A 12255-nucleotide genomic window follows, 5' to 3' on the forward strand; every position below is an offset into this window, starting at 1 on the left:
TCCAACAGAATCTTCTTCTAAAGCTGTTTATGATAAGGGGAGGATTAGAGAGCTCACATTCCAGCTATATTAAATTAAATCCCAGGCCCCTTTTCTCAGACACACTCAGGCCTGAGAACATCAATCCTATCACGACAAAATAGCCCTTGGGAAAAGGAATCCTCCTGGCAGTGCGCCATCCGGCTCTTACAAACTGTGAGCCGTGGTAACGAACCCATCCAAGAGGCATATTAATAATGACATGAAGAGACACATTTATTGTTGATTGTTGAGATGGTGGCGGATTTATTGCCAGTCTGCCAGGAGGGAGGGTCTGGCCCAGCGATGGTGCAATTAAAAACAAATTGAATACAGGGACAAAGAATCAATAATCTAACAGGGCAACTTTGGCTTGCAAAATACAAATATAAATTAATTGACCTGAACACAGTCGCTAACTGGTCATTAATGTGTCCTTGCTGGCCAATCCGCATGTGGCATTCACTCCATCAGCAGATTGCTGCAGGATGGTGGGGAGGGGGACCTCCCAGTTCTGCCTGCCAGGGCTGCCCTCTGGGCCATCTTGTTTGGGGTGATTTCTAATATCGCTAAAAAGAGTGTCTGTGTCACATCTTTCCCCTGAAGTTCTAAATTATGGAATTTTTAAAATGGTTTTACTAATAACTTCCCTATTCAGTAGAAACAAAAGTTTTTGATGCTTAACTATACAGCAATCTATTCTAAGCATGAGGAGAAGGTAATTAACCCAAGCTTGGTGATATGTTTTGGGGTATGTGTGCCTGTTTTTGTGGTGTGTGTGTACATGTGTGTGTGTGTGTGTGTGTGTTCAGTCACTCAGTCTTGTCCAACTCTTTGCGACCCCAAGGACTGCAGCCCGCCAGGCTCCTCTGTCCCTGGGATTCTCCAGGCAAAAATACTGGAGTGGGTTGCCATGCCCTCCTCCAGGGGATCTTCCCAACCAAGGAATTGAACCTGTGTCTCCTGCATTGCAGGCGAATTCTTTACCACTTAATCACCTAGGATGCCCTATTTTCATGTATTACTAACACAATATAAATTTGTTGAAGAGTTTTCTATACGGTCCTGCCGATTCAGATTGCAATCCCTAAGTTTTGACTATATCAAAAATGAGAGAGCTAACTCTGGCTCTTGCTTTCAAGGAAAAATCTAGGAGAGGAAAAGAGTTAGGCCCACCAGTAGCTGAAATAGGAAATGGGAAGTTTCAGGGAGCACAGGCAAGCACAGGGAAGGTTAGGAATTCCAGAGAGAGCCTTTGGCTTTGGGGACTTAGCAACTCTAAAACTGCACTGTTGAATATGACAGCCACTAACATGTATGACTATTTTTAATTAAGTTTTTTAGTGTGAAATAATGCTGAAAATTCACTAGCCACATCTCAAGTTCTCAACAGCCCCCTGTCCTCAAAGTGGCTAATAGCGGCCATGCTGGCCAGTGCAGGACATTTTCATCAGCACAGAAAGGTCCATTGGCTAGTCCTGCTCTACAGGGTCTGGGGAACTTAGACACTGAGAGAAAAGAGCATTCGAGACGGACAGGTTGTTTGAAAAATGAAAACAAATGCAGGGCACTAGGGGCGGAGGTTTAACAAGGACAAGTTTCGCTAAGTTGTGTGTAGGATATAAAAACGGAACAATAGAAAGTAAGACAGAGGAAGGAGGTCTGCCCCTGAACTGTTTAGCACTTGGAAAAGTGATGTAAGAGGTTTTGACTTCATTGCATTGTCAACAGGGAGTCATTAAAATTGCTAGCAGGGGGAAGTGACACGATCAGACGTGCGCACCAGGAATATTTAGACAACGGTGTTAAAATGAATTATAAAGAGGGTGGGGTAGCAATTAGGACGTGACAGTGAAAAGTCACTGGAGGGTAAGATGCCGCACTTTGGTGGCTGTGGCTGTGGGAATGAACACGAAGGAGGAGAATGACTTTATTGGACATGACATCTGTTTTGATGGAGAATCAAGACAGAGAGAAAGTCAGCACTGAAGCCAAGGTTTTATACTAGGATGGTGTATTGGTGAATGAAAATGTGGATTAAAAGAGGAAGAAGAGGTCTTAGAGTGAAGAAGAGAAGTCCAGGGTGGGGCACATGAAGATAACTAGGGGGTACCTACCTTGGAGAGTTCAGGAAAGAATCAGAAATAAGAGGCTAGAATTAGGGAAGAAATTAAGAAATAGAAATGTAGATTTCAGTGACAATGATATTAACTCCAAGGAAGAAGTCATAATCATTAAAATTCATAAGGTAGGAGAAGAGAGAGGGATCTAAGGAGGATAGATCCTGACTGCAGAGATATTAGACTGAAATTCTGTAAACCAAGATAACCTGGCAAAGTAAGCATGTGCCTTGCAAATGAACAAGTGAGTCAGTCTGGTCTGAGACGTAATTAAAAGGGAGAGAACCCAGAGGTCAGGTGCTGGTTTCACTACAGATGAAGCAGAGCTCAAATCACAGCTCTTCTCAGCTCCTGACTCTCAGATCTCTGAGCCTCAGTTTCCTCATTCAAAAAATTAGGAAAATGCATCCCCCCCTGCTTGGGCTAAGTGGGAAGCGGAATTGGATCCTGTCTGTGAAGTGACTGTCATGCTTGGTACTCAGACATGACGGCCATGGTTTCTAATTATTCAAAGGCATATCTGTGACTGCTTTTCCCATGATTGTTTTATTTTGTTTCTATTGTCCTTCAGTTTCTGAACCTACAAAGGAGAATGATGAATGAAGAGAATGACTAGAGAGAAAACAGTCAAAGGCTTTTTGCTACCTTGATGAGAAGTCAAAGCAGGAAAAAGTGCAGTGTCTGTTGCTCAGACACTGGGTTTCAGGTAAAACTTGGTAATGAGGGGCTCAGAACTAGGCTTGCGGTTACAAGTCAGAGCCTTCAAATATGTGTCCACATGCTGTGCGTAGGAAAATATTGCCATTTGAAATTCACAGATGACTCTCTTGCTAGGCTATGACTGACTAACCCTGCGGTAGTGAAGTCTGAAATCTTAGGTGGGATCCTGACCATAGGAGGGTCCTGGTGAACTTTCAACTCTGACGAGAATTGATGAATATTTACCAATTTTCCCTTATTTTAAGTGCCACTGCTTCCCCTGCCGACAGCAATAGGAAAGATCTCTTCATATTTTCTTGAGCTAGTGACATCAGCTGAGATCACGATGCAAATTAACGAGAACATAACAGGCATTTTCATTTTCTCCCACATCTCCATATCGGTGATCATTCTGAGGGCAGACTTCATGATATTCTGTTTGTTCAGTTCCACTGCAAATAAGCAAATGGTAGCTCCAGACCCTGCCACTTCTCTTCCTGGCTCCTGTATGTGTCCCCAAACCACGTGCCAGGACTGGCAGCACCATCTTGGATCACAGAGTCTCTGCGCTCTGCTCCAAACCGGCTCACAGACTTGGATGGACCCAAGTGAAGCCAGGACTCCCACATGGAACTGTTGCCCTTTTGGCAGACAGGCTCAGGCTATCTCCAGCCCTGACTTGTGTTCATCCAGCATCAGACCCTGCCTTGGTCTCATCCCACTTGGGAAATCCTAGCTCTTCTTGCTCCTATAATATAAAGGTCATGAGTGTTACTGGAGGAACTGAGCATATAGTCTCCACACCCAGGCTAGCGGGAGGCTGGACCTGCAAATTTCACGGAGAGGAGGCTGGAATTCCATGAGCCACAAAAGAAGCAATTATGCAACCTGAAAAACTGTGTATGTGCTATCATTTTAGTTTCTAAGCAGAGTCGAACATAGTCCCATATTCCTCCTCACAACAGGGGAAGTAGAGACTTGATAAAATGAGAAATCTGTTTGTTTTTTTTTTTTTACCGTCTTGTACTGTGTTGTCAGCAACTACACATGATGTCAGGAAAGACGTGATAATGCAGAAGATTCAGTGGAGAGGACCACCGATTCTATTTCAGCTATGAGATGTGTCTAATTCCAACAGATGTCTGCATAACACAACGTGAGGGAAGGGACAGTGAGTGTGAGTCTGGGACAGACTCTGTGAGTCTGTGCAGAGGCTGTGAGTGTGAGTCTCATTCCGGCCCTGAGGCCGGGCTGGAGGCACCTAATGGGACACCCTCCTTGTGAAGGACAACTCGTCAAGTGCCTCCCTCTGCTGGGGACAGAGGGCCTGCTGCAGGCTCCGATTTCAGTCCTGATTCTTCTAAGTTGTAATTGCTTTCTTGGTTTACCTAACCCTGAAATTAGGAATCTGAGCATATATTCAACATTTGATGTGAGTTTTGGGGTTTACAAATATCAGGTGAAGCAGGAAAGAGAGGATGTCTTTCATATATATCTGTTAACACACACACACACAGAGGAATAAGGTTAAGGTGTGCCTGTGTATACCTGGAGGAAATCATTTACATTCACTTGTCTTCTTCATCTGGGATAAGAACCCAGGAAGGGAACATTCCAGGGACACAGAGGAGCAGAGCGCGGGCTGGGGACGGAGTTTTTTTGATGCCTGGTCTTGTTCTTTCCCACATTCCCACTCCGCCTCTGTAAAGAGCAAGTGTGATTATAATTTAAAATACACGCCGAATAAATTAAATGGATTTCAGGTTGACTGCCCGCTTTTCTTTAGGCCCACAATTATGCATGTTAATTTAAATGACTATTTAAAGAATATTTGGGCAAAAGGGGAAAATAAAGGAGAAAAAGAGGTGAGTAACAAAGGAAGAGTTGGAAATAGGTAGGCCCTGGCAGAAAGTAGGCAGCCAGGGGCAGGTGTGCCCCGCTCACTTGTTGGAGATGGTCTACCAGGTGCCCGGCCCCCATCCACCACGACCAACCTCAGCCAGGACCACTCCACCACACAATGGTCTCCTGAGGAGCCACCCTTTTCGGTACCACCTCAGAACTTCTGCATCTTTCTCACAAATAGTAACATTTACCTGCCCTTCTACTTAGTTACAGAGAAGGCAATGGCACCCCACTCCAGTACTCTTGCCTGGAAAATCCCATGCACAGAGGAGTCTGGTGGGCTGTGGTCCATGGGGTTGCTAAGAGTTGGACGTGACTGAGTAACTTCACTTTCACTTTTCACTTTCATGCCTTGGAGAAGGAAATGGCAACCCACTCCAGTGTTCTTGCCTAGAGAATCCCAGGGACGGGGGAGCCTGGTGGGCTCCCAGTCGGACATGACTGAAGCTACTTAGCAGTAGCAGCTACTTAGCTATGAGTTAGCAATCTGGCATGTGAACCCAACACTTAGTCTAGAATTAAAATTCCTTCATCGCAGCACTATTCACAATAGCCAAGACATGGAAGCAACCTAATGTCCATTAGCAGATGGATGGATAAAGATGTGCTACAGATATACAACAGAATATCGCTCAGCCATAAAAAGAATGAAATAATGCCATTTGCAGCAACAGGGATGGACCTAGAAATTCTCCATACTAAGTAAGACAGAGACAAGTATCATATATCTCTTATATGTGGAATCTTAAAAAAAATGATACAAGTGAACTTATATACAGAGTGGAAATAAACCCACAGACATAGAAAACAAACTATGGTTACCAAAGGGGAAAGGAAGGAGTAAATTAGGAGTTTGTGATCAACATATACATAGTACTGTCTATAAAATATATAATCAGTAAGGACCTATTTTACAGCACAGGGAACTATAGTCAATATTTTTAATAACCTATAAGGGAAATGGGCTTCCCTAGTGGCTCAGAGGTTAAAGCATCTGCCTGCAATGCGGGAGACCTGGGTTCAATCCCTGGGTCAGGAAGATCCCCTGGAGAAGGAAATGGCAACCCACTCCAGTATTCTTGCCTAGAGAATCCCATGGAGGGAGGAGCCTGGTAGGCTACAGTCCATGGGGTCGCAAAGAGTCAGACATGACTGAGCTACTTCACTCCCATAAGGGAAATAATCTACAAGATATAAATATAATCTAAACATATATATGTATGTAAGATACATATATGTACATACACACATATATATGTACACATATATGTATATCTTATATACATATATACCTAAACCACTTCACTGTACCCCTGAATCTAACACAACATTGTAAATCAAATCTACTTCAGTAAAAACAAAACAAAACAAAAAAACAACTCCTGGCATTTGGGCAGCTTTGACACTGGCTAGACAGTATAACCAGGACAAATCAACTCTGAATCTCAGGTTTTTTTCTTGGAATGTGGAGACTTCCTGTTTGGTCTCCAAAGGCTTCAGTGAAGGATAATCAAAAGAGATCATGTATGCAGAGGGCATTCACTGTGTGTATTTTTGAGAGCTTTTACCTAAAGACAAGCCTAGTAGAGGGAACTGAGAGCATTTAGTAGCTCCATCATCTTTGGGAAAGTTTTTACTCTTTCTGAGCCTTGGTTTCCTTATCTGTGAGATGTGAGTATGGTGTGAATTCTGCAGGGAGGCTACAAGGATCAGCTGAGATCAGTTTACACCCATGTGCCCTGTGCAGGGACTGTCTGACACCCAGCGGAACATAGGATTGGACTGGGTGGAGAATCAGACTTCTCTCCCTGCTGAAGTAAACTTGAGTACCACCCAGTCTCACCTGAATTGACTCCAGGCTCAAAGCCCCAGAGTCTTTGCAGATATAGAAACTGCACAGACTTGTTCACACAATTCATCATTTCTAGCCCTTTGCCTAAAATTGGGTTTAGCAAGAGGAGTTTGATCCATGAAAGCAAGTGTCTGGCAGTCAACAGATTTTTGAACTAGCCAGGAGAGCAGACAGAGATACCAACATCCAAGGAGCAAAGATGCACCAGATTTTCCATCTATGGATCCCTGGCAGTGACAGAAACTGCAACAGGAGGATGGCCACACAGTCCAAGATGCTGAAGAGTTCGTTACAGTCAGAAGGACACCTGGATTCTGGATCCTCTAAGGGGCCAGCATTCTCAGTACTTACACAGGGTAAAGAGGTAACATTTAGAACATATATCCCTCGAGGGATGAGCTACTGGTAAATTAGTTATCATTTTCTTTGTCTCTCTTTCAGCCTCTCCATCTTTTATGGCTCTAGCATCCCACTCCTGCTCCTTCCCGCTCATTTTCCTTTTTGAGCTCTGTCCCCAATTTCTGTTCGTACAGTGAAACATCAGTAGCAGGAAAAAGAGGGAAAAAGAAAGGAGAACCAGTAAATCCCCACGGATCTAGGTGAGAGAAATCACTTTAGATGCGGTTGCCAGTGGAGGGAGTGGCAGGTGCTGGAGAGACACTGATTGTGGAGTCACATGGTCGAGGTTCAGACCTGCTCCGCTGCTGACTCACAGGGGACCCTGGCTGGTCTCTTAAACTTCATAAGCTGCAGTGATCTAATTTGCAAAACGGAGACAACAGTCGTTGCCCTAATGTCTCCCAGGGCTTGTTGTGAGGGTCAAATGAGGCAAAGATTGTGACCAGCACTGTAAAGTACTAAGTAAGCTCACAGAACTCATCTGCTCCTTGTTAGAACACATCTCTTGGCTTGTCACATTGATGACCTCATCCCTCCAAGGACCTCTTTCCAATCACTGTCCACTCTGAGTCATCTGGACAGCCTGACTATTCCCTGCCTGCCCCTATCTGCTTGAAGGGACTTCAGGATCACTGCCTTCTTTTGCCATTTCATCTGCTGTATCAGTCTGTCCTTTGTCCATTTTACAAGCATTTGCTGAAAGCCTAGAATGCCTCAGTGTGTACACCTGCTGTCTACACACTCAGTCTCTCAGGCGTGTCTGACTCTTTGCAACACTATGTACTTCAGCCACCAGGCCCTTCCATCCATGGGATTTTCCCAGCAAGAATATTGGAGTGGGTTGCCATTTCCTCCTCCAGGGGACCTTCCTGACCGAGGGAATGAACCTGCATCTCCCGAGTCTCCTGCACGGGCAGGCAGCTTCTTTATCATTGAGCCATCTGGGAAGTCCCACTGTTCTCTAGTAGGAAGAGGTAATCTCACAAAACATATCTACTCTCATGCTAGTAAATTCATGATGAATCTCAAACATACCCTTCTTGTCTTGCATTATACCCGTTTCTTAGTTCTGTAACTCCTGTGTAACATCTGTGTTTTCTTTATTCCTATAGCTCACAACCCTAACACCTTCCTTTCCCAGTGGCTGAGGATCCTAACTCCACAGTTACTAGCAAGATCATCTAACATTTCCCCAGACTCAAAAAGGAAGGGGATATCTTTTTAATTCTTCCTCTTTCAAGGCCTTGGGTTTTACCCTCTCAATTTCCCTTGGATGATGTCTCCTGAAGGAACCTTCTCCATTCCTACAGGAAGACCCACAGCCTGCTGTCCTCACAGCTTGAGCGATCAGCCTGACCTCCTGCTCATCCCTGTGCCCCTCAACTCTTCATCACAGGAGGAGCATCCCTCACCCCATCCCACACAGGGCTGCCGGATTGCTTTTCCCACCCTGGCTAGTCTGAGCCCCGTGTTCTGAATTCCCTTAACGCCTGGGTACACAGTCTCAGACTGAGCATCATACACCAAGTACACAGTCTCAGCTACGCTGTCACACACCATCACGTGGTGCCTTGAAGTTATCCCTTCAAGGTGGTCAAGATGTATCTCAGGGACCAGTGATACTCTTTTAATGAATGCAGCTTCTTGCCTTAAAGAGAAGGACTTGGAAATCAATCCCATCAGATATGTGGAGAGGCCATCTTATAAAACAGGGACAGACAGACTTCGAGTTTAGTGATACAGCATCTCTCAGTTACTCCACTTTGCAAGAGGAGGGAACAACAAAGCCCAGAGCCCATGGGATTGCCCTTTGGCTCATGGCACTTGTCTGCTAGACGTGATGAGATTCTAACACTCTCAAATGGACAGGAGATAAATAAACACCATATATACATGGACAAGTTGCAGCTCGGAAATTTCTCAGTTTTTCTCATTGCAAAATCAATACCCATCAGCAGTTGGAAATTAAAGGCAAGATTAGGCCTCAGTTTTATACATGCCTTATTGTATTCCAAAAGCTTTCTACTCGGTCAGATAAATCTTCTTTAAGAGGATTAGGAAACTTTCATTATCTTTATCTAACCTGAACTAACACTAAGTCTGAAAAATTAATCTATAGGTTGGACGAAAGCCGACCGCTGCTGGGAAGGGAGAGACTCCTGGGCTTCCTTCTAATAGAGCCATGGGGTCTCTACTTCCACCTGCTGGAAACTCAATGGTCCCCAAAGAAAGACAAGTCAGCCATTGTCCACCAAGACAGAGGAGGAGGCAGCTCCCTAGGTACCTTCATTTAGCCTCTCCATGAACGTGAAGCCCAGCTGCTAAGATTTCTGAGAGGAGGCATTTCCCTTCGTCCTCTGCCCTCCTGATCTCCGAGTTGAATGTCACAGGGGCTACAGAAGTCGCTTGGCTTGAATTGTAGAGACTTGAGAAAGTGCCCTCTGGGATGAAGGACTCTATTGCTCTGTTCCCTGCTTCTTCCCAGACTCTTTCTGACCCAGAGCTCTGGGGTCCATGGGGAGACCCTACTGGCTTCCACATCCAGCCCCAGGAACGACTTCCAAGCTTCTTATGCAGTATTATCCCTGCAGCTCTGAGCGATGCGCCCTTTACGGCCTGTGTTGACTTTGACATGCTTGCACAATCTGTCTTCTTTCCTGAAAAGCGAGAGTCTTGTTCTGTTTGAGACTGTTGCCATACAGTGCCTGACAGTTCTTTTTTCTTTCAGCGCCGAGTTTCCTGAATTTGAAGATAACTTTGCTGTCAAGGCCATGGAGGTGCCACGGAGGCGTCACTTCCTAGGCTGAGAATTTCAGCTGCTCTGGAACCAAGCCCAGGTGGCAGGCGGGTGGTGAGAGTTCACGCTTCCTTGTTTGCTGCAGATATGCCCACTCATCTCAGATGACTGATCCTGGGGAGGGCCTCACCAGAGGAGAAGCATCAGACATGGCACTTGCCTTTATCTCCAGATGGCAGGCTGTCTTGTAGCTCCCAAGACATGATCATCCCAAGCCATCCCGCTGGTGGGATATGGATGGAGAAGAGACATAGCAGGGAGCATAGGTGTCCTTGTGTGGCATCAGATGTGGGAGTGTGGGGGCGTGTGGATCAGAGAAGGGCTTGGAGGCTGAATGGAGGCAAAGCTTTAAGTGCTACGTCAGCCCCAGGGCCTGCCAGGACAGGGGCTGCAGCAGACAGAGCCCCAGCCAAGCTCAGGCCGCTACCAAGGCCTGTGGAGTCAGAGCCCAGATGGCTCACTAGCAAAGCTGCTGCTGCTGCTAAGTCGCTTCAGTCGTGTCCGACTCTGTGCGACCCCATAGACGGCAGCCCACCAGGCTGCCCCGTCCCTGGGATTCTCCAGGCAAGAACACTGGAGTGGGTTGCCATTTCCTTCTCCAATGCATGAAAGTGAAAAGTGAAAGTGAAGTCGCTCAGTCGTGTCTGACTCTTAGTGACCCCATGGACTGCAGCCCACCAGGCTCCTCTGTCCATGGGATTTTCCAGGCAAGAGTACTGGAGTGGGCTGCCGTTGCTTTCTCCGCTGCTAGCAAAGATCCCCAGCCAAAAGAAAAGAATGGTCCCCTTGAAATTTTATACATGTCTGAAGCATGAAAAGACTACTCAAACTCCCCATGAAACCAACAAAAATGAGCAAAATTGTATATTTTAGAAAGGCAGGGATGAGGGAATACATATTAGCTAAGCAAGAATGCCACACACAAATCACAACCTGAAAAAAATCCATTAGGCTGACTGCAGATGGGATCTGATTAAAGGCACTTATTGATGCTAAGTTACATTCATTCTTCCTTCTGAGCTCAATGCATGGCTCCAAGACGTTGGAGTAGGAGACACTGAGAAGACTCCACCCTTTGGTGGAGAAAGGCTGTAGTCACTGGGGGCTGGGGGCTGGTCTGCTCAGTACCTCTTTGGCACCATGAATAGTTACCTGATAGAAATTGCTTTGCACAGTCACGGGGATGTTGGCAGGGGATAGCTCATCATAAGGTCATCTGTAGGGCTGCCTTAGAATGCTTCCCCAAAGCTTATGGTTGCTCTCCGCCTGAGTTTTTAATTCTTAATATTTAATAGTTGATATCTGAGATTCTGATATTTTTTAACCCCATTTTTCTCCCACAAGGTAAAATCCAAATGGAAAACTCAGAAGTACTATGCATGGGTTATATTAATTCTGATTTTTTAAGGAGAACAGGAGAGGAAGTTAGGGAGCCCCCTTTTAATTATATAAATCTACTTCCAATGTAAACCTAGAGACATTTTGACTAATATCCCTCTTGACCTCAGCTCCGCTGTGGGGCTAAAGGGGTGTACACAGACACAACAATGCCAAACAACACCGAGAACCCCTTTCCAGATCACATGTAACCATCGGCTACGCAAGAACAGCCGTACATCACATGATTTTACATCAATATTATTAACCTTTTATCATGAACTAAGCCTCTAAAAAATAACAGACACAGAGTAGTATAATCAATTTCCTAAAGTGTCTTGCCCTAACTCCAGAGTGCTAAGTAACTAACATACGGTATATTATATTTCTATATCTTGTCTAAACCTCAGAAAGCTCAACCAACTCAACAATACCAAACAACCTATTAATGAGAACAGAAGGACCAGAGATAAACCTGAGAAGCTCTGTGAAGATCCTCAGCACTTAGTCAAGACACCCACAAGTGGAAGGACACACTCAGTCTCTGGATTCTGCAGAGGAATGGCTTTTTGTGTCTTTCTATAAGGAGGTGGAAGCACAGGCTGAGATCATGTGCCCTCTGCATCGCTGACAGGAACGCTAGCACCCCGTCCAATCAACTCACCTTGCACGATGAGGTGGACGCGGGAGGTCTTGGGGTGGTTGTCCGTCTGCACAGAGCAGGTATAGGGGCCCTCGTCGTACACGTCCACGTTCTGGATCATGATGCTGTACTGGGTCGGCGTGTTCACCAGGATGATCACACGAGGGTCTATGGACCACTTGTCATTCCCGGCGTAGAGGATGGTGCTGCGGTTCAGCCAGGCCACCCGGGTGACCCGATCATCTATGGTACACCTGTGAGCGAGGGTGGGGAGGGGAGGAAGCAAGACAGGGGAAAGGCAAAGAGTGGGGATGGGGAGGGGAGGGAGAAGAGGGAGAGAGTGTTAAGAGATTCCATTATAAATGCAGCTGTTGTTGTTCCAGGAGTAAATGAAATAACATAACCCAGTGTTAAAAGAGATCAATTATTGATAAAACTTCTTAAA

General features: G+C 45.6%; 1 protein-coding gene across 3 annotated transcripts in view; it reads right to left on the reverse strand.

Annotated features, from left to right (window-relative positions):
- The window catches only part of OPCML (opioid binding protein/cell adhesion molecule like), a 1024720-nt gene that overhangs the window by 211808 nt on the left and 800657 nt on the right, over positions 1-12255 (reverse strand). For all 3 annotated transcript variants that reach the window (XM_061166659.1, XM_061166650.1, XM_061166641.1), the window contains one exon: positions 11832-12064. In XM_061166659.1, the coding sequence (XP_061022642.1) occupies positions 11832-12064 (233 nt within the window). The remainder of the gene's footprint in view (positions 1-11831; positions 12065-12255) is intronic.

The sequence above is a fragment of the Dama dama genome, chromosome 2, assembly GCF_033118175.1.
Source record: "Dama dama isolate Ldn47 chromosome 2, ASM3311817v1, whole genome shotgun sequence".
Lineage (NCBI taxonomy): Eukaryota > Metazoa > Chordata > Mammalia > Artiodactyla > Cervidae > Dama > Dama dama.